Source organism: Salvelinus namaycush, chromosome 5, assembly GCF_016432855.1.
Source record: "Salvelinus namaycush isolate Seneca chromosome 5, SaNama_1.0, whole genome shotgun sequence".
Classification (NCBI taxonomy): Eukaryota; Metazoa; Chordata; class Actinopteri; order Salmoniformes; family Salmonidae; genus Salvelinus; species Salvelinus namaycush.
The window spans coordinates 8,445,954-8,469,013 of record NC_052311.1 but is presented as its reverse complement, the minus strand read 5'-3'; the positions used below and the strand labels follow the sequence as shown (position 1 = coordinate 8,469,013).

The 23,060-nt window shown below is 44.0% G+C and overlaps 1 protein-coding gene across 3 annotated transcripts; it reads right to left on the bottom strand.

Moving 5' to 3' along the window:
- Positions 1–6: 6 nt before the first annotated feature.
- Positions 7–22,367, bottom strand: LOC120047921 (E3 ubiquitin-protein transferase RMND5B-like). Of its 3 annotated transcripts, none has more exons than XM_038993536.1 (10): positions 22,317–22,367; positions 20,835–21,007; positions 19,934–20,076; positions 19,602–19,739; positions 19,374–19,474; positions 4,717–4,883; positions 3,659–3,824; positions 1,944–2,046; positions 1,590–1,744; positions 7–1,453 (listed from the first exon to the last, which is right to left on the bottom strand). In XM_038993536.1, the coding sequence occupies exons 2-10, from the start codon at positions 20,971–20,973 to the stop codon at positions 1,390–1,392; spliced, it is 1,176 nt and encodes a 391-aa protein (XP_038849464.1). In that variant the 5' UTR covers positions 20,974–21,007; positions 22,317–22,367; the 3' UTR covers positions 7–1,389. The 3 variants fall into 3 exon arrangements, with proteins under 3 accessions (XP_038849464.1, XP_038849465.1, XP_038849466.1); XM_038993537.1 differs by lacking the exon at positions 22,317–22,367 and adding an exon at positions 21,117–21,176; XM_038993538.1 differs by lacking the exon at positions 22,317–22,367 and having other exon boundaries at positions 20,835–21,029.
- Between the last annotated feature and the right edge of the window lie 693 nt (positions 22,368–23,060).

Genomic DNA, 23,060 nt, shown 5'->3' with positions numbered 1-23,060 from the left:
ATTGTCAACCAAAAGCAGTAAATAAAATGTCAAATCAACTAAACACAAAACGAACGTGTACGCACACAAACCATCAAATAAAGACCTGTTACCATCATTCATTCTGACTGGAGATCAGTGCAGAGTTGATATAATGGCTGACTGCTACCATGTGTCGGCTGTTAAAGAGATGCTGGTGCTGACATCACCATTTCATGGGCTGGGAGCTATCCGTTTGGTCCAAGGAGAAGGATTTGATCATGGATCCAATACTGATGTTGCTATTTTGTGGCAGAATTATATTTCATAAAAAGGTATAAAGTTACTTATGGTTTCACTATTTTACAGGAGACTTGATTCTAGCGATGATAAATAAAAACAAAATCAGACTTCACAGTAGTATAATTTGTTTTTGTTAAATACATCGGCCTACACAGAACAAGAAACAGGAAAATTCTTGTTATTGGAGGCAGTTGCAAAATCAATCAGCCAATTGACCCTCGACCTCTCCATCGATCACAACTGTTGATCGTCACACTGATACATGTACTGTAACCCATAGTGACTTTCAACCAATCAGGGCCTTTATTACATCATAGCCAATAGGCAAAATTTTACTTTTTTACAATCAGTGTTCCATTCACAAACTGTAACCACGGTCACCTCAACCTATCAGCCAATCACAACCTCTCAATACAATATATATGTGAATATACTTTCTCAGAGGCTACTTAGCTTTACCTCTGTAATATAGAAGTTTAAATACTCTCCTGAAATCAGACAACTTCCTAAAAACCATAATGTCACATCACCTCTCTAACATCCATTCAACCGACCATTCTGTGTTCTGAGGAAAGACTACAGATGGATATATAGAGGATTCTGTGTTCTGAGGAAAGCCTACAGATGGATATATAGAGGATTCTGTGTTCTAAGGAAAGCCTACAGATGGATATATAGAGGATTCTGTGTTCTAAGGAAAGCCTACAGATGGATATATAGAGGATTCTGTGTTCTGAGGAAAGCCTACAGATGGATATATAGAGGATTCTGTGTTCTAAGGAAAGCCTACAGATGGATATATAGAGGATTCTGTGTTCTAAGGAAAGCCTACAGATGGATATATAGAGGAAAGAAATAAGGAACAGAGCAGTCGTCCAAAAACTCTACAACTCAACTTGATACGCTATGATAACGCATCATCACATCCTTAACAAGAATAAGCCTATAGTAAGTTCTGCAGGCAGCTGAAAATGAGTGTCAATGAATGAATGATCCTTTTGAGATCTCTCTCTCTCAGGAGGTAGGATGGGGGATTTACAGGGGTCCTGGGGTAGCAGGTAGCTACTGTAGCTCAAAGGGGCTCCACTTTGCCTGGGGCCTGGGGGTTTCCAGAAACAGGATGGGGGATCAAAAGAAGATCTGCTTGGCATCTGACGGGTTCTGCTCCATGGGACAGTAGGGGCATTTCAGTCTGAGGAGATGGAAGACAGAGTTAGACATATACAGACCGGTAGGAGAGTTTAACCACAGAGTTCCACAGGTCTGACTGTCAATGGTTGAGTGCCTGTTTGTCTGCCTGTCTGTCTGTCAACCTGGATCAGACTCACTTTCCAGCGTTGGTGAGTTTGTTGAGGGCGTCTCTGGAGATGACGTGTCCACAGATGAGCTTCATGGGAGGGTTGCTCTCTGACGTCTGCTGCCGGAGGATGGGACAGGCGAACACGGAGTGGTACCAGCACTTCTTCCCCAGGTCTATCTCAATCTGGAGGGAGGGGAGACGTTACCCTTCTATGACAACCTTCATTAATAATCCATTATAAATGGTTATAGTATTATACATGTTATTTTCTATTTATTTTATGAATAGTTATGAATAACAATTATTGCTTTTAAATGCTAATAAATACTCTGAGGATTCACCACCCAGAGAAAGTCATGAGAGCATAGAAAGGGAGACTTACAGGCAGCTCGTCCTTGTGTGTCCAGACTCCGCTACACTGTCTCTGTTCAATCACCTGTTTGATGTTCATCAGGACTGGTAGAGCCATGCAGCCTGACGCAAAACTGACAGAGAATACCATTCAACACAGAGAAACAGACATGGAAATCACAGATACAGTTGAAGTCGGAAGTTTACATACACCTTAGCCAAATACATTTAAACTCAGTTTTTCACAATTCCTGACATTTAATCCAAGTAAAAAAACTGTCAAAGGTCAGTTACGATCACCACTTTATTTTAAGAATGTGAAATGTCAGAATAATTGTAGAGAGAGTGATTTATTTCAGCTTTTATTTCTTTCATCACATTCCCAGTGGGTCAGAAGTTTACATTCTACCAAATACTAATTGAGTGTATTGCCTTTAAATTGATTTAACTTGGGTCAAACGTTTCAGGTAGCCTTCCACAAGCTTCCCACAATAAGTTGGGTAAATTTTGGCCATTTTGCCACAACTTTGGAAGTATGCTTGGGGTCATTGTCCATTTGGAAGACCCATTTGCGACCAAGCTTTAACTTCCTGACTGATGTCTTGAGATGTTGCTTCACTATATCCACATAATTTTCCTTCTTCACGATGCCATCTATTTTGTGAAGAGCACCAGTCCCTCCTGCAGCAAAGCACCCCCACAACATGATGCTGCCGCCCCCGTGCTTCACGGTTGGGATGCTGTTCTTCGGCTTGCAAGCCTCCCCCTTTTTCCTCCAAACATAACGATGGTCAATATGGCCAAACAATTCTATTTTTGTTTCATCAGACCATAGGACATTTCTTCATAAAGTACGATCTTTGTCCCCATGTGCAGTTGCGAACCGTAATCTGGCTTTTTTTATGGCGGTTTTGGAGCAGTGGCTTCTTCCTTGCTGAACGGCCTTTCAGGTTATGTCGATATAGGCCTCGTTTTACTGTGGATGTAGATACTTTTGTATCTGTTTCCTCCAGCATCTTCACAAGGTCCTTCGCTGTTGTTCTGGGATTGATTTGCACTTTTTGCACCAAAGTACGTTCATCTCTAGGAGACAGAAAGCGTCTTCTTCCTGAGCGGTATGACGGCTGCGTGGTCCCATGGTGTTTATACTTGCGTACTATTGTTTGTACAGATGAACGTGGTACCTTCAGGCATTTGGAAATTTCTCCCAAGGATGAACCAGACCTGTGGAGGTCTACAATATTTTTTCTGAGGTCTTGGCTGATTTCTTTTGATTTTCCCATGATGTCAAGCAAAGAGGCACTGAGTTTGAAGGTAGGCCTTGAAATACATCCACAGGTACACCTCCAATTGACTCAAATGATGTCAATTAGCCTATCAGAAGCTTCTAAAGCCATGACAATTTTCTGGAATTTTCCAAGCTGTTTAAAGGCACAGTCAACTTAGTGTATGTAAACCTCTGACCCACTGAAATTGTGATTCAGTGAATTATAAGTGAAATAATCTGTCTGTAAACAATTGTTGGAAAAATTACTTGTGTCATGCACAAAGTAGATGTCCTAACCGACTTGCCAAAACTATAGTTTGTTAACAAGAAATTTGTGAAGTGGTTGAAAAACAAGTTTTAATGACTCCAACCTAAGTGTATGTAAACTTCTGACTTCAACTGTACATACTGCAGTGAAAAACAATGACAAGGAATCTTACTATCAGCGTTATACTGCTGTGTGTGTGTGAGTGTCTAACCTGACACTGAGAGGTGACTCTACAGATAGCCCCAGCAGAGCGCAGGCGTCCCTGGTGAAGCTGTTACAGATGTCAGCCCACTGGTTGGTCTCTAGCAGAGAGCGGTAGGGAGAGTTCTCTATGCCGTGCCGCAGGTACACCAGACTACCCATGAGGATCTGGATGTCTGGGGGAGAGGAGACACTGCTATAATGGGTGTCTGGAGGGAGAGGTCTGGGGGAGAGGAGGAAGTGGTCATGGAGGAGGGAGGAAGGATGTCTGGGGGAGAGGAGACACTGTTATTCGGAATGTCTGGGGGAGAGGAGACAGTGTTATTCAGGATGTCTGGGGGAGAGGAGACAGTGTTATTCAGCATGCCTGTGGAAGACAGTGGTCATGGAGGAGGGAGGAAGGATGTCTGGGGGAGAGGAGACACTGTTATACAGCATGTCTGTGGGAGACAGTGGTCATGGAGGAGGGAGGAAGGAAGGTGTCCATTCACAGACTATTGGAACAGATCATTAGTCAGTCAGCTGGTAAGAGAAAGAAGCTATGAAGTCCTGTAAGAAAGCTATTGAGAAAACAATAAGGGTTTCTTATTGGACAGGTAGTTCCTCCCTGTTTCAGTAAAAAAAAAAATATATATATATGTTTGGTGCCTAATGAACATCCCTGTCAAAAAGCTCTTCAAGATCACTAGGAGCCCCCAACCAGGGTGTCAGACAGACAGTCCCTACCTCTCTTCAAGATCACCAGGAGCCCCCAGCCAGGGTGTCAGACAGACAGTCCCTACCTCTCTTCAAGATCACTAGGAGCCCCCAACCAGGGTGTCAGACAGACAGTCCCTACCTCTCTTCAAGATCACCAGGAGCCCCCAACCAGGGTGTCAGACAGACAGTCCCTACCTCTCTTCAAGATCACCAGGAGCCCCCAGCCAGGGTATGTCTGTCCCTACTTCTGGTGCTGTGAGGTAATGGACTGTTAGTGCCTACGTTCAGACCATCATATACCTGCTGCCTAAAATTCTATCTGTCCCACCCTGCTGACCTGAACAGGGCCCAAGCTGTCTGTGTTCCTACCTCTCTGGTGCTGTGAGGCGAAGGGCTGGAAGTGCCTGGCGTACTGTAGCGCCTCCAGCTGGTTGGTGATGCCTCCGTTTAACAGGCTGATGAAGTAGAGGCGGTGCAGCTTGAACTCCAGGGTACTGTTCAGGTCCAGCAGGCGCTGCCGGTTTGTTACTGCCCACCTGGAGCCAGGGAGAGAGAGGATTGTAATCATTAGTGCACACCGTAGCAAACAGTTGTAAACTGAAAACAATCATTTCTATTGGACAAATTCAGGTAGGTCCCTCCCTGTTTCCTTCTGTTTGGCTCCTAGTGAATAGACCCCAATTCAATCAATTCAGGAAGTCACCCGAAATTCTAATTGACCTTTAACCCTGGCATTTCAGATCTCAATTGTGTTCACTACTCTCAAGTTAATCAGTTACTGAATGGCTGAAAATGATCAAAGAGGGGTTTGATTCACATTCAACTGCACACAGAGAGGAGGTACAGTACATACTCTAGTGCTGGTCTGAGGTCAGTATATAACAGAGAGGAGGTACAGTACATACTCTAGTGCTGGTCTGAGGTCAGTATATAACAGAGAGGAGGTACAGTACATACTCCAGTGCTGGTCTGAGGTCAGTATATAACAGAGAGGAGGTACAGTACATACTCTAGTGCTGGTCTGAGGTCAGTAAATAACAGAGAGGAGGTACAGTACATACTCTAGTGCTGGTCTGAGGTCAGTATATAACAGAGAGGAGGTACAGTACATACTCTAGTGCTGGTCTGAGGTCAGTAAATAACAGAGAGGAGGTACAGTACATACTCCAGTGCTGGTCTGAGGTCAGTATATAACAGAGAGGAGGTAGAGAGGAGGTACAGTACATACTCTAGTGCTGGTCTGAGGTCAGTATATAACAGAGAGGAGGTACAGTACATACTCTAGTGCTGGTCTGAGGTCAGTATATAACAGAGAGGAGGTACAGTACATACTCTAGTGCTGGTCTGAGGTCAGTATATAACAGAGAGGAGGTACAGTACATACTCTAGTGCTGGTCTGAGGTCAGTATATAACAGAGAGGAGGTACAGTACATACTCTAGTGCTGGTCTGAGGTCAGTAAATAACAGAGAGGAGGTACAGTACATACTCTAGTGCTGGTCTGAGGTCAGTATATAACAGAGAGGAGGTAGAGAGGAGGTACAGTACATACTCTAGTGCTGGTCTGAGGTCAGTATATAACAGAGAGGAGGTACAGTACATACTCCAGTGCTGGTCTGAGGTCAGTATATAACAGAGAGGAGGTACAGTACATACTCTAGTGCTGGTCTGAGGTCAGTATATAACAGAGAGGAGGTACAGTACATACTCTAGTGCTGGTCTGAGGTCAGTATATAACAGAGAGGAGGTACAGTACATACTCTAGTGCTGGTCTGAGGTCAGTATATAACAGAGAGGAGGTACAGTACATACTCTAGTGCTGGTCTGAGGTCAGTATATAACAGAGAGGAGGTACAGTACATACTCCAGTGCTGGTCTGAGGTCAGTATATAACAGAGAGGAGGTACAGTACATACTCTAGTGCTGGTCTGAGGTCAGTAAATAACAGAGAGGAGGTACAGTACATACTCTAGTGCTGGTCTGAGGTCAGTATATAACAGAGAGGAGGTAGAGAGGAGGTACAGTACATACTCTAGTGCTGGTCTGAGGTCAGTATATAACAGAGAGGAGGTACCATACATACTCTAGTGCTGGTCTGAGGTCAGTATATAACAGAGAGGAGGTACAGTACATACTCTAGTGCTGGTCTGAGGTCAGTATATAACAGAGAGGAGGTACAGTACATACTCTAGTGCTGGTCTGAGGTCAGTATATAACAGAGAGGAGGTACAGTACATACTCTAGTGCTGGTCTGAGGTCAGTATATAACAGAGAGGAGGTACAGTACATACTCTAGTGCTGGTCTGAGGTCAGTAAATAACAGAGAGGAGGTACAGTACATACTCTAGTGCTGGTCTGAGGTCAGTATATAACAGAGAGGAGGTAGAGAGGAGGTACAGTACATACTCTAGTGCTGGTCTGAGGTCAGTATATAACAGAGAGGAGGTACAGTACATACTCTAGTGCTGGTCTGAGGTCAGTATATAACAGAGAGGAGGTACAGTACATACTCTAGTGCTGGTCTGAGGTCAGTATATAACAGAGAGGAGGTACAGTACATACTCTAGTGCTGGTCTGAGGTCAGTATATAACAGAGAGGAGGTACAGTACATACTCTAGTGCTGGTCTGAGGTCAGTAAATAACAGAGAGGAGGTACAGTACATACTCTAGTGCTGGTCTGAGGTCAGTATATAACAGAGAGGAGGTACAGTACATACTCTAGTGCTGGTCTGAGGTCAGTATATAACAGAGAGGAGGTACAGTACATACTCTAGTGCTGGTCTGAGGTCAGTATATAACAGAGAGGAGGTACAGTACATACTCTAGTGCTGGTCTGAGGTCAGTATATAACAGAGAGGAGGTACAGTACATACTCTAGTGCTGGTCTGAGGTCAGTATATAACAGAGAGGAGGTACAGTACATACTCTAGTGCTGGTCTGAGGTCAGTATATAACAGAGAGGAGGTACAGTACATACTCTAGTGCTGGTCTGAGGTCAGTATATAACAGAGAGGAGGTACAGTACATACTCTAGTGCTGGTCTGAGGTCAGTATATAACAGAGAGGAGGTAGAGAGGAGGTACAGTACATACTCTAGTGCTGGTCTGAGGTCAGTATATAACAGAGAGGAGGTACAGTACATACTCTAGTGCTGGTCTGAGGTCAGTATATAACAGAGAGGAGGTACAGTACATACTCTAGTGCTGGTCTGAGGTCAGTATATAACAGAGAGGAGGTACAGTACATACTCTAGTGCTGGTCTGAGGTCAGTATATAACAGAGAGGAGGTACAGTACATACTCTAGTGCTGGTCTGAGGTCAGTATATAACAGAGAGGAGGTACAGTACATACTCTAGTGCTGGTCTGAGGTCAGTATATAACAGAGAGGAGGTACAGTACATACTCTAGTGCTGGTCTGAGGTCAGTATATAACAGAGAGGAGGTACAGTACATACTCTAGTGCTGGTCTGAGGTCAGTATATAACAGAGAGGAGGTACAGTACATACTCTAGTGCTGGTCTGAGGTCAGTAAATAACAGAGAGGAGGTACAGTACATACTCTAGTGCTGGTCTGAGGTCAGTATATAACAGAGAGGAGGTAGAGAGGAGGTACAGTACATACTCTAGTGCTGGTCTGAGGTCAGTATATAACAGAGAGGAGGTACAGTACATACTCTAGTGCTGGTCTGAGGTCAGTATATAACAGAGAGGAGGTACAGTACATACTCTAGTGCTGGTCTGAGGTCAGTATATAACAGAGAGGAGGTACAGTACATACTCTAGTGCTGGTCTGAGGTCAGTAAATAACAGAGAGGAGGTACAGTACATACTCTAGTGCTGGTCTGAGGTCAGTATATAACAGAGAGGAGGTAGAGAGGAGGTACAGTACATACTCTAGTGCTGGTCTGAGGTCAGTATATAACAGAGAGGAGGTACAGTACATACTCTAGTGCTGGTCTGAGGTCAGTATATAACAGAGAGGAGGTACAGTACATACTCTAGTGCTGGTCTGAGGTCAGTATATAACAGAGAGGAGGTACAGTACATACTCCAGTGCTGGTCTGAGGTCAGTATATAACAGAGAGGAGGTACAGTACATACTCCAGTGCTGGTCTGAGGTCAGTATATAACAGAGAGGAGGTACAGTACATACTCCAGTGCTGGTCTGAGGTCAGTATATAACAGAGAGGAGGTACAGTACATACTCTAGTGCTGGTCTGAGGTCAGTAAATAACAGAGAGGAGGTACAGTACATACTCTAGTGCTGGTCTGAGGTCAGTATATAACAGAGAGGAGGTACAGTACATACTCTAGTGCTGGTCTGAGGTCAGTAAATAACAGAGAGGAGGTACAGTACATACTCTAGTGCTGGTCTGAGGTCAGTATATAACAGAGAGGAGGTAGAGAGGAGGTACAGTACATACTCTAGTGCTGGTCTGAGGTCAGTATATAACAGAGAGGAGGTACAGTACATACTCTAGTGCTGGTCTGAGGTCAGTATATAACAGAGAGGAGGTACAGTACATACTCTAGTGCTGGTCTGAGGTCAGTATATAACAGAGAGGAGGTACAGTACATACTCTAGTGCTGGTCTGAGGTCAGTATATAACAGAGAGGAGGTACAGTACATACTCTAGTGCTGGTCTGAGGTCAGTATATAACAGAGAGGAGGTACAGTACATACTCTAGTGCTGGTCTGAGGTCAGTATATAACAGAGAGGAGGTACAGTACATACTCTAGTGCTGGTCTGAGGTCAGTAAATAACAGAGAGGAGGTACAGTACATACTCTAGTGCTGGTCTGAGGTCAGTATATAACAGAGAGGAGGTAGAGAGGAGGTACAGTACATACTCTAGTGCTGGTCTGAGGTCAGTATATAACAGAGAGGAGGTACAGTACATACTCCAGTGCTGGTCTGAGGTCAGTATATAACAGAGAGGAGGTACAGTACATACTCTAGTGCTGGTCTGAGGTCAGTATATAACAGAGAGGAGGTACAGTACATACTCTAGTGCTGGTCTGAGGTCAGTATATAACAGAGAGGAGGTACAGTACATACTCTAGTGCTGGTCTGAGGTCAGTATATAACAGAGAGGAGGTACAGTACATACTCTAGTGCTGGTCTGAGGTCAGTATATAACAGAGAGGAGGTACAGTACATACTCCAGTGCTGGTCTGAGGTCAGTATATAACAGAGAGGAGGTACAGTACATACTCTAGTGCTGGTCTGAGGTCAGTAAATAACAGAGAGGAGGTACAGTACATACTCTAGTGCTGGTCTGAGGTCAGTATATAACAGAGAGGAGGTACAGTACATACTCTAGTGCTGGTCTGAGGTCAGTATATAACAGAGAGGAGGTACAGTACATACTCTAGTGCTGGTCTGAGGTCAGTATATAACAGAGAGGAGGTACAGCACATACTCTAGTGCTGGTCTGAGGTCAGTATATAACAGAGAGGAGGTACAGTACATACTCTAGTGCTGGTCTGAGGTCAGTAAATAACAGAGAGGAGGTACAGTACATACTCTAGTGCTGGTCTGAGGTCAGTATATAACAGAGAGGAGGTAGAGAGGAGGTACAGTACATACTCTAGTGCTGGTCTGAGGTCAGTATATAACAGAGAGGAGGTACAGTACATACTCTAGTGCTGGTCTGAGGTCAGTATATAACAGAGAAGAGGTACAGTACATACTCTAGTGCTGGTCTGAGGTCAGTATATAACAGAGAGGAGGTACAGTACATACTCTAGTGCTGGTCTGAGGTCAGTATATAACAGAGAGGAGGTACAGTACATACTCTAGTGCTGGTCTGAGGTCAGTAAATAACAGAGAGGAGGTACAGTACATACTCTAGTGCTGGTCTGAGGTCAGTATATAACAGAGAGGAGGTAGAGAGGAGGTACAGTACATACTCTAGTGCTGGTCTGAGGTCAGTATATAACAGAGAGGAGGTACAGTACATACTCTAGTGCTGGTCTGAGGTCAGTATATAACAGAGAGGAGGTACAGTACATACTCTAGTGCTGGTCTGAGGTCAGTATATAACAGAGAGGAGGTACAGTACATACTCTAGTGCTGGTCTGAGGTCAGTATATAACAGAGAGGAGGTACAGTACATACTCTAGTGCTGGTCTGAGGTCAGTATATAACAGAGAGGAGGTACAGTACATACTCTAGTGCTGGTCTGAGGTCAGTATATAACAGAGAGGAGGTACAGTACATACTCTAGTGCTGGTCTGAGGTCAGTAAATAACAGAGAGGAGGTACAGTACATACTCTAGTGCTGGTCTGAGGTCAGTATATAACAGAGAGGAGGTACAGTACATACTCTAGTGCTGGTCTGAGGTCAGTATATAACAGAGAGGAGGTACAGTACATACTCTAGTGCTGGTCTGAGGTCAGTATATAACAGAGAGGAGGTACAGTACATACTCTAGTGCTGGTCTGAGGTCAGTATATAACAGAGAGGAGGTAGAGAGGAGGTACAGTACATACTCTAGTGCTGGTCTGAGGTCAGTATATAACAGAGAGGAGGTACAGTACATACTCTAGTGCTGGTCTGAGGTCAGTATATAACAGAGAGGAGGTACAGTACATACTCTAGTGCTGGTCTGAGGTCAGTATATAACAGAGAGGAGGTACAGTACATACTCTAGTGCTGGTCTGAGGTCAGTATATAACAGAGAGGAGGTACAGTACATACTCTAGTGCTGGTCTGAGGTCAGTATATAACAGAGAGGAGGTACAGTACATACTCTAGTGCTGGTCTGAGGTCAGTATATAACAGAGAGGAGGTACAGTACATACTCTAGTGCTGGTCTGAGGTCAGTAAATAACAGAGAGGAGGTACAGTACATACTCTAGTGCTGGTCTGAGGTCAGTATATAACAGAGAGGAGGTAGAGAGGAGGTACAGTACATACTCTAGTGCTGGTCTGAGGTCAGTATATAACAGAGAGGAGGTACAGTACATACTCCAGTGCTGGTCTGAGGTCAGTATATAACAGAGAGGAGGTACAGTACATACTCCAGTGCTGGTCTGAGGTCAGTATATAACAGAGAGGAGGTACAGTACATACTCTAGTGCTGGTCTGAGGTCAGTATATAACAGAGAGGAGGTACAGTACATACTCTAGTGCTGGTCTGAGGTCAGTAAATAACAGAGAGGAGGTACAGTACATACTCTAGTGCTGGTCTGAGGTCAGTATATAACAGAGAGGAGGTACAGTACATACTCTAGTGCTGGTCTGAGGTCAGTATATAACAGAGAGGAGGTACAGTACATACTCTAGTGCTGGTCTGAGGTCAGTATATAACAGAGAGGAGGTACAGTACATACTCTAGTGCTGGTCTGAGGTCAGTATATAACAGAGAGGAGGTACAGTACATACTCTAGTGCTGGTCTGAGGTCAGTAAATAACAGAGAGGAGGTACAGTACATACTCCAGTGCTGGTCTGAGGTCAGTATATAACAGAGAGGAGGTACAGTACATACTCTAGTGCTGGTCTGAGGTCAGTAAATAACAGAGAGGAGGTACAGTACATACTCTAGTGCTGGTCTGAGGTCAGTATATAACAGAGAGGAGGTAGAGAGGAGGTACAGTACATACTCTAGTGCTGGTCTGAGGTCAGTATATAACAGAGAGGAGGTACAGTACATACTCTAGTGCTGGTCTGAGGTCAGTATATAACAGAGAGGAGGTACAGTACATACTCTAGTGCTGGTCTGAGGTCAGTATATAACAGAGAGGAGGTACAGTACATACTCTAGTGCTGGTCTGAGGTCAGTATATAACAGAGAGGAGGTACAGTACATACTCTAGTGCTGGTCTGAGGTCAGTATATAACAGAGAGGAGGTACAGTACATACTCTAGTGCTGGTCTGAGGTCAGTATATAACAGAGAGGAGGTACAGTACATACTCTAGTGCTGGTCTGAGGTCAGTATATAACAGAGAGGAGGTACAGTACATACTCTAGTGCTGGTCTGAGGTCAGTATATAACAGAGAGGAGGTACAGTACATACTCTAGTGCTGGTCTGAGGTCAGTAAATAACAGAGAGGAGGTACAGTACATACTCTAGTGCTGGTCTGAGGTCAGTATATAACAGAGAGGAGGTAGAGAGGAGGTACAGTACATACTCTAGTGCTGGTCTGAGGTCAGTATATAACAGAGAGGAGGTACAGTACATACTCTAGTGCTGGTCTGAGGTCAGTAAATAACAGAGAGGAGGTACAGTACATACTCTAGTGCTGGTCTGAGGTCAGTATATAACAGAGAGGAGGTAGAGAGGAGGTACAGTACATACTCTAGTGCTGGTCTGAGGTCAGTATATAACAGAGAGGAGGTACAGTACATACTCTAGTGCTGGTCTGAGGTCAGTAAATAACAGAGAGGAGGTACAGTACATACTCTAGTGCTGGTCTGAGGTCAGTATATAACAGAGAGGAGGTAGAGAGGAGGTACAGTACATACTCTAGTGCTGGTCTGAGGTCAGTATATAACAGAGAGGAGGTACAGTACATACTCTAGTGCTGGTCTGAGGTCAGTATATAACAGAGAGGAGGTACAGTACATACTCTAGTGCTGGTCTGAGGTCAGTATATAACAGAGAGGAGGTACAGTACATACTCTAGTGCTGGTCTGAGGTCAGTATATAACAGAGAGGAGGTACAGTACATACTCTAGTGCTGGTCTGAGGTCAGTATATAACAGAGAGGAGGTACAGTACATACTCTAGTGCTGGTCTGAGGTCAGTATATAACAGAGAGGAGGTAGAGAGGAGGTACAGTACATACTCTAGTGCTGGTCTGAGGTCAGTATATAACAGAGAGGAGGTACAGTACATACTCTAGTGCTGGTCTGAGGTCAGTATATAACAGAGAGGAGGTACAGTACATACTCTAGTGCTGGTCTGAGGTCAGTTTATAACAGAGAGGAGGTACAGTACATACTCTAGTGCTGGTCTGAGGTCAGTATATAACAGAGAGGAGGTACAGTACATACTCTAGTGCTGGTCTGAGGTCAGTATATAACAGAGAGGAGGTACAGTACATACTCTAGTGCTGGTCTGAGGTCAGTATATAACAGAGAGGAGGTACAGTACATACTCCAGTGCTGGTCTGAGGTCAGTATATAACAGAGAGGAGGTACAGTACATACTCTAGTGCTGGTCTGAGGTCAGTATATAACAGAGAGGAGGTACAGTACATACTCTAGTGCTGGTCTGAGGTCAGTATATAACAGAGAGGAGGTACAGTACATACTCCAGTGCTGGTCTGAGGTCAGTATATAACAGAGAGGAGGTACAGTACATACTCTAGTGCTGGTCTGAGGTCAGTAAATAACATAGAGGAGGTACAGTACATACTCTAGTGCTGGTCTGAGGTCAGTATATAACAGAGAGGAGGTAGAGAGGAGGTACAGTACATACTCTAGTGCTGGTCTGAGGTCAGTAAATAACAGAGAGGAGGTACAGTACATACTCTAGTGCTGGTCTGAGGTCAGTATATAACAGAGAGGAGGTAGAGAGGAGGTACAGTACATACTCTAGTGCTGGTCTGAGGTCAGTATATAACAGAGAGGAGGTACAGTACATACTCTAGTGCTGGTCTGAGGTCAGTATATAACAGAGAGGAGGTACAGTACATACTCTAGTGCTGGTCTGAGGTCAGTATATAACAGAGAGGAGGTACAGTACATACTCTAGTGCTGGTCTGAGGTCAGTATATAACAGAGAGGAGGTACAGTACATACTCTAGTGCTGGTCTGAGGTCAGTATATAACAGAGAGGAGGTACAGTACATACTCTAGTGCTGGTCTGAGGTCAGTATATAACAGAGAGGAGGTACAGTACATACTCTAGTGCTGGTCTGAGGTCAGTAAATAACAGAGAGGAGGTACAGTACATACTCTAGTGCTGGTCTGAGGTCAGTATATAACAGAGAGGAGGTAGAGAGGAGGTACAGTACATACTCTAGTGCTGGTCTGAGGTCAGTATATAACAGAGAGGAGGTACAGTACATACTCTAGTGCTGGTCTGAGGTCAGTATATAACAGAGAGGAGGTACAGTACATACTCTAGTGCTGGTCTGAGGTCAGTATATAACAGAGAGGAGGTACAGTACATACTCTAGTGCTGGTCTGAGGTCAGTATATAACAGAGAGGAGGTACAGTACATACTCTAGTGCTGGTCTGAGGTCAGTATATAACAGAGAGGAGGTACAGTACATACTCTAGTGCTGGTCTGAGGTCAGTAAATAACAGAGAGGAGGTACAGTACATACTCTAGTGCTGGTCTGAGGTCAGTATATAACAGAGAGGAGGTAGAGAGGAGGTACAGTACATACTCTAGTGCTGGTCTGAGGTCAGTATATAACAGAGAGGAGGTACAGTACATACTCTAGTGCTGGTCTGAGGTCAGTATATAACAGAGAGGAGGTACAGTACATACTCTAGTGCTGGTCTGAGGTCAGTATATAACAGAGAGGAGGTACAGTACATACTCTAGTGCTGGTCTGAGGTCAGTATATAACAGAGAGGAGGTACAGTACATACTCTAGTGCTGGTCTGAGGTCAGTATATAACAGAGAGGAGGTACAGTACATACTCTAGTGCTGGTCTGAGGTCAGTAAATAACAGAGAGGAGGTACAGTACATACTCTAGTGCTGGTCTGAGGTCAGTATATAACAGAGAGGAGGTAGAGAGGAGGTACAGTACATACTCTAGTGCTGGTCTGAGGTCAGTATATAACAGAGAGGAGGTACAGTACATACTCTAGTGCTGGTCTGAGGTCAGTATATAACAGAGAGGAGGTACAGTACATACTCTAGTGCTGGTCTGAGGTCAGTATATAACAGAGAGGAGGTACAGTACATACTCTAGTGCTGGTCTGAGGTCAGTATATAACAGAGAGGAGGTACAGTACATACTCTAGTGCTGGTCTGAGGTCAGTTTATAACAGAGAGGAGGTACAGTACATACTCTAGTGCTGGTCTGAGGTCAGTATATAACAGAGAGGAGGTACAGTACATACTCTAGTGCTGGTCTGAGGTCAGTATATAACAGAGAGGAGGTACAGTACATACTCTAGTGCTGGTCTGAGGTCAGTATATAACAGAGAGGAGGTACAGTACATACTCCAGTGCTGGTCTGAGGTCAGTATATAACAGAGAGGAGGTACAGTACATACTCTAGTGCTGGTCTGAGGTCAGTATATAACAGAGAGGAGGTACAGTACATACTCTAGTGCTGGTCTGAGGTCAGTATATAACAGAGAGGAGGTACAGTACATACTCCAGTGCTGGTCTGAGGTCAGTATATAACAGAGAGGAGGTACAGTACATACTCTAGTGCTGGTCTGAGGTCAGTAAATAACATAGAGGAGGTACAGTACATACTCTAGTGCTGGTCTGAGGTCAGTATATAACAGAGAGGAGGTAGAGAGGAGGTACAGTACATACTCTAGTGCTGGTCTGAGGTCAGTATATAACAGAGAGGAGGTACAGTACATACTCTAGTGCTGGTCTGAGGTCAGTATATAACAGAGAGGAGGTACAGTACATACTCTAGTGCTGGTCTGAGGTCAGTATATAACAGAGAGGAGGTACAGTACATACTCTAGTGCTGGTCTGAGGTCAGTATATAACAGAGAGGAGGTACAGTACATACTCTAGTGCTGGTCTGAGGTCAGTAAATAACAGAGAGGAGGTACAGTACATACTCTAGTGCTGGTCTGAGGTCAGTATATAACAGAGAGGAGGTACAGTACATACTCTAGTGCTGGTCTGAGGTCAGTATATAACAGAGAGGAGGTACAGTACATACTCTAGTGCTGGTCTGAGGTCAGTATATAACAGAGAGGAGGTACAGTACATACTCTAGTGCTGGTCTGAGGTCAGTAAATAACATAGAGGAGGTACAGTACATACTCTAGTGCTGGTCTGAGGTCAGTATATAACAGAGAGGAGGTAGAGAGGAGGTACAGTACATACTCTAGTGCTGGTCTGAGGTCAGTATATAACAGAGAGGAGGTACAGTACATACTCTAGTGCTGGTCTGAGGTCAGTATATAACAGAGAGGAGGTACAGTACATACTCTAGTGCTGGTCTGAGGTCAGTATATAACAGAGAGGAGGTACAGTACATACTCTAGTGCTGGTCTGAGGTCAGTATATAACAGAGAGGAGGTACAGTACATACTCTAGTGCTGGTCTGAGGTCAGTAAATAACAGAGAGGAGGTACAGTACATACTCTAGTGCTGGTCTGAGGTCAGTATATAACAGAGAGGAGGTAGAGAGGAGGTACAGTACATACTCTAGTGCTGGTCTGAGGTCAGTATATAACAGAGAGGAGGTACAGTACATACTCTAGTGCTGGTCTGAGGTCAGTAAATAACAGAGAGGAGGTACAGTACATACTCTAGTGCTGGTCTGAGGTCAGTATATAACAGAGAGGAGGTAGAGAGGAGGTACAGTACATACTCTAGTGCTGGTCTGAGGTCAGTATATAACAGAGAGGAGGTACAGTACATACTCTAGTGCTGGTCTGAGGTCAGTATATAACAGAGAGGAGGTACAGTACATACTCTAGTGCTGGTCTGAGGTCAGTATATAACAGAGAGGAGGTACAGTACATACTCTAGTGCTGGTCTGAGGTCAGTATATAACAGAGAGGAGGTACAGTACATACTCTAGTGCTGGTCTGAGGTCAGTTTATAACAGAGAGGAGGTACAGTACATACTCTAGTGCTGGTCTGAGGTCAGTATATAACAGAGAGGAGGTACAGTACATACTCTAGTGCTGGTCTGAGGTCAGTATATAACAGAGAGGAGGTACAGTACATACTCTAGTGCTGGTCTGAGGTCAGTATATAACAGAGAGGAGGTACAGTACATACTCCAGTGCTGGTCTGAGGTCAGTATATAACAGAGAGGAGGTACAGTACATACTCTAGTGCTGGTCTGAGGTCAGTATATAACAGAGAGGAGGTACAGTACATACTCTAGTGCTGGTCTGAGGTCAGTATATAACAGAGAGGAGGTACAGTACATACTCCAGTGCTGGTCTGAGGTCAGTATATAACAGAGAGGAGGTACAGTACATACTCTAGTGCTGGTCTGAGGTCAGTAAATAACATAGAGGAGGTACAGTACATACTCTAGTGCTGGTCTGAGGTCAGTATATAACAGAGAGGAGGTAGAGAGGAGGTACAGTACATACTCTAGTGCTGGTCTGAGGTCAGTATATAACAGAGAGGAGGTACAGTACATACTCTAGTGCTGGTCTGAGGTCAGTATATAACAGAGAGGAGGTACAGTACATACTCTAGTGCTGGTCTGAGGTCAGTATATAACAGAGAGGAGGTACAGTACATACTCTAGTGCTGGTCTGAGGTCAGTAAATAACAGAGAGGAGGTACAGTACATACTCTAGTGCTGGTCTGAGGTCAGTATATAACAGAGAGGAGGTACAGTACATACTCTAGTGCTGGTCTGAGGTCAGTATATAACAGAGAGGAGGTACAGTACATACTCTAGTGCTGGTCTGAGGTCAGTATATAACAGAGAGGAGGTACAGTACATACTCTAGTGCTGGTCTGAGGTCAGTATATAACAGAGAGGAGGTAGAGAGGAGGTACAGTACATACTCTAGTGCTGGTCTGAGGTCAGTATATAACAGAGAGGAGGTACAGTACATACTCTAGTGCTGGTCTGAGGTCAGTATATAACAGAGAGGAGGTACAGTACATACTCTAGTGCTGGTCTGAGGTCAGTATATAACAGAGAGGAGGTACAGTACATACTCTAGTGCTGGTCTGAGGTCAGTATATAACAGAGAGGAGGTACAGTACATACTCCAGTGCTGGTCTGAGGTCAGTATATAACAGAGAGGAGGTACAGTACATACTCTAGTGCTGGTCTGAGGTCAGTAAATAACAGAGAGGAGGTACAGTACATACTCTAGTGCTGGTCTGAGGTCAGTATATAACAGAGAGGAGGTAGAGAGGAGGTACAGTACATACTCTAGTGCTGGTCTGAGGTCAGTATATAACAGAGAGGAGGTACAGTACATACTCTAGTGCTGGTCTGAGGTCAGTATATAACAGAGAGGAGGTACAGTACATACTCTAGTGCTGGTCTAAGGTCAGTATATAACAGAGAGGAGGTACAGTGCATACTCTAGTGCTGGTCTGAGGTCAGTATATAACAGAGAGGAGGTACAGTACATACTCCAGTGCTGGTCTGAGGTCAGTATATAACAGAGAGGAGGTACAGTACATACTCCAGTGCTGGTCTGAGGTCAGTATATAACAGAGAGGAGGTACAGTACATACTCTAGTGCTGGTCTGAGGTCAGTATATAACAGAGAGGAGGTACAGTACATACTCTAGTGCTGGTCTGAGGTCAGTATATAACAGAGAGGAGGTACAGTGCATACTCTAGTGCTGGTCTGAGGTCAGTATATAACAGAGAGGAGGTACAGTACATACTCCAGTGCTGGTCTGAGGTCAGTATATAACAGAGAGGAGGTACAGTACATACTCCAGTGCTGGTCTGAGGTCAGTAAATAACAGAGAGGAGGTACAGTACATACTCTAGTGCTGGTCTGAGGTCAGTATATAACAGAGAGGAGGTAGAGAGGAGGTACAGTACATACTCTAGTGCTGGTCTGAGGTCAGTATATAACAGAGAGGAGGTATAGTACATACTCTAGTGCTGGTCTGAGGTCAGTATATAACAGAGAGGAGGTACAGTACATACTCTAGTGCTGGTCTGAGGTCAGTATATAACAGAGAGGAGGTACAGTGCATACTCTAGTGCTGGTCTGAGGTCAGTATATAACAGAGAGGAGGTACAGTACATACTCCAGTGCTGGTCTGAGGTCAGTATATAACAGAGAGGAGGTACAGTACATACTCCAGTGCTGGTCTGAGGTCAGTATATAACAGAGAGGAGGTACAGTACATACTCCAGTGCTGGTCTGAGGTCAGTATATAACAGAGAGGAGGTACAGTACATACTCCAGTGCTGGTCTGAGGTCCTGCATCCTCAAGGCCTCCAGGATCCTGTTGAGTTCCAAGAATGGCTGCTTCATGCTCATGTCAATCACTACTCCAGACTCCTGGGAGATACACAAACAACAGAGAAGCCAGGCAGTTTTAATGCATATGAAATATACCAAATGTCTTCCATTCTGGTTCTGGGGACCAACAGGGTGTGCAGGCTTTTGTTTCATCTCAGCTGTTCACCTGACATAGGTCCTCTGCCACGCTCAGCATGCCTTGTCTGTACAGGTGTTCCACAATGGTCTCACTCAGGTACTTCTGTCTCTCAGGTGAGTCCCACACTGTCTCTGCCACCACTGCACTCACCTCTGCATCAAAGTTCTACAGAAACACAACCAGGAAACAACCAAAGGATAACCGGATAGAAAACACACAGAATCTGATGAAATTTCTCCCTTGTGTGCTTAAGGTACATTTTTACAATAATATTGGCTTAAACCGCAAGGGAGTTGTGTCATCATCTTTTCTAAAATGTAAAGATTCTACAATGAAAGCATTTATTGGGAAACTCTTACCCTGTCGATAGCTTTGCCGACTTTGGAGACACTGCCGTGGATGTCCTTGTGTCTGGAGGCCAGCAGCTGTACTGTTTCTTTAATGTTCTTACAACACTGGGCCATCGTCTGAGACAGCACCGAAAGATCTGCATCTTGTACCCCTGAAGGAGAGCCATATATTTAGAGAGTTGGTACATTGAGGTTTCTGCATTGTGATTGACATGACACAAAACTCTATGGCAGCCATGTTGGCGCCGTAGAAATATAATGACTTATACCATGCCATTGTTGAATACTCGTTTCTGATTGGCTTGAAGGGCATTCTAGAGCGTGCATTCATTCCCTATAACACACGGTATATTTGCACAGTGGAATTCAATGGCTATAGTTCATTCTTACATGTTCTATGTTTGAGCTGCTTTTGAATGCATAGCCCCTCGTTGATTATCCTTTACATATTTCTATGGTTATCAACCCCATTTCATGGGAACATTTTAACAATGCTATGTAACAGAATGTCTAGAATTAGAACGATATTCAAGTGATGTCTCTGCTCTGAAGGAGACAGCAATCAGGTTAAAACAAATCAGAACATTACAAGTTTAAAAAGGCTAAAAGCAGTCTTGTTGAATGTACATAAAGAAACCTTTGATTCACTTCTGTGCCTGAACCCTCACGAGTCAAGGCACGCAACCGGAGAAAAACAAGATTTCATTTCTCTAGGGCCAAATTGTTTAAATAACTTAAATTGCATATTGTTCCGTGCTTTAGTTGTACTCCTGCATCAAATTCCTCGAATATGGGGCCTGTAACAGTGTGTGCAGGTATCTTTCATTCTTTCACCATACACCTGCAAATAGCTTGATGACTTGAGTGAACACTACGTCTAAACTAGAGCGTGTAGATGGCTCTGCCTTACCGAATGTAACCAGCTGTCCCCGTAGCTCACAGACGCTGCGTAGTAGTTCGTCCAGCCGTTCCTCTGACTGGTGTCCGTACATGACGAACCTATGGAGGACCTTCTCCAGCTCCCGCTCCACACACGCACACTGCTCCATACCTAGACTGGGACTCTACCGCATTCACTACCACCTGGGAGAGACAAGACATATGGAACTAGGCCTAGGTCAGTGGTCCTCAAACCTCTCCCCGGGAACCACCAGACATTTCACAATATTGTTGTAGCCCTGAACCAGCTCACCTGATTCATCTAGTCAAAGGCTTGATGATTCGTTGACAGGTTGAATCAGGTGTGCTAGCTCTGGAATATAGCAAATACATAGAACAACTAGGGGTCCCCGAGTAGAGGTTTGAGAACCACTGAACAAGGTCACAGACAATAGCTCAACATTTTGCAATCCTCCCATTACCCCTACAGTTTTGTTTCACTACTGGTATAACTGATTTAGCCTAACTGGTCAACAAAATCCTTTATTAGTTGAATCAGATTTGCTAGAGCCTAAAGTGTGCAGTGGCACAGTATTCATAATCATTGACAGGCAACAGAAAATATGAAAGAAGACCAATCTATTCTAGATCAACAAGTGCAGATCAGTTGTTAGGCCTGAATGTGTTGGTCTCATTGACACATTAGGCATCCCTGCTGTATACATTTGAAAAACATTGCTTAGCAACTTTCCTCTTCTCTTCATAAAATATCAAAACTTTTCTTTTGAATTTTTCATCTGACAAATAAAAGTACTTGCTATAGTACGAAGCAAAACATACTGTAAACCAGCGGCTACTTTTGGAACCGTTTTGCTCGCTGAAGCTAATAGGCCCTGTCCATAGCCTCAAGCCCTCAACCAATGACATTCGACTGCAAAACAGGGTTTGAACGGTATGCTAACTAGCCAAATCGTTTGCTGTCACTTTGTTTGAGTCAAGTAGCTCGCTAAAGACTAACAATCTAGCCAGCTATGTTCTTGTTACTTACTAAACTGACAACAAATCTCTGATAACAGCTATGGTAGCAAATATCAAGTTAGCTACGCTAGCTAAGCTGACTAGCCATATCCACAACAATATTAACAGGACCAAGCCAGCTAGCTTGTTATCTAGCTGTATACGACGTCGTATCAAACACCACTTGGTTACAATGGCGATTATCATACAGCGAGAAATCCTAATGGCAACTGAGACATGTTGGTGAGTAAGTTAGCTAGCTACGTTTGTCGCATAACGTAAACAAACAGCTAGCTAACGGTAATGTAAACCTAGCATGGACCGAAGCTGTTTGTTTGACTTGGCAATAATGGTGTATTTTAATCGATTGCATAGTTAGAAAGATAGCCAGATTGTCCAAATATGTTTTCAATTCTCAAATATATCAACGACATGTCAGAAAATATCAAAATAAGTTAAAATAACAACATAAAACGTCAACATAAACACCACTTACCTGTCGTGACAGCTATTCTCCACCAGTCGTCCTTTGATCTGCGGAACTTCCTTTCTGTGTAGCATGTCTCGGATTTTCATAATAAAAGTACTGTAGTTACTTTACCCATGAATATAATGTTCTTAGACTACATTCAATGTTTCAGTTTTTACAGAGTGTAAAGATACTATGTTTTCAGAGTTCCATCCTCTGATGCATAATCATGTATGCCTATAAAACAAGTAAAATGTAGGTTTCAAAGTGATAGCATTTGATTCCAATATTAAATTTTCTCACAATAGCCTACAAGTTTATTGCGAACCCCAGGTGGTGCTGTATGGACGGTTATGAATGGAGATCTATGGCCAGATTGCAGACCTATGGTGAAGACAGGTGTGTGGCTTGGAGCTGCCCAGGGGATTTCCCACCTGTGATATAACTATCTGGTAATGACCCCAGACCGGCATTGATGTAAAATGCACACGCACGCACACACGCACGCACGCACACACACACACACACACACACACACAAACCATAATTATGCATGTAGATTACTGAAAGTCACTCATGAGACATGTCTCAATTATTCATGTAATCAATAAATTCAAGGTCTCAATTCCGTTGCTTCAATAACTTGCATTACCACATACTGAGTGTATCAAAATAAAGAAAAGTCTTGCACTAGGGATTCTGTGGTAAAGCTAATCAGTGGCGATTTTAGCATGTCAATCTTGGTGGGGCAAACTCCCCAAATTGTGTTTA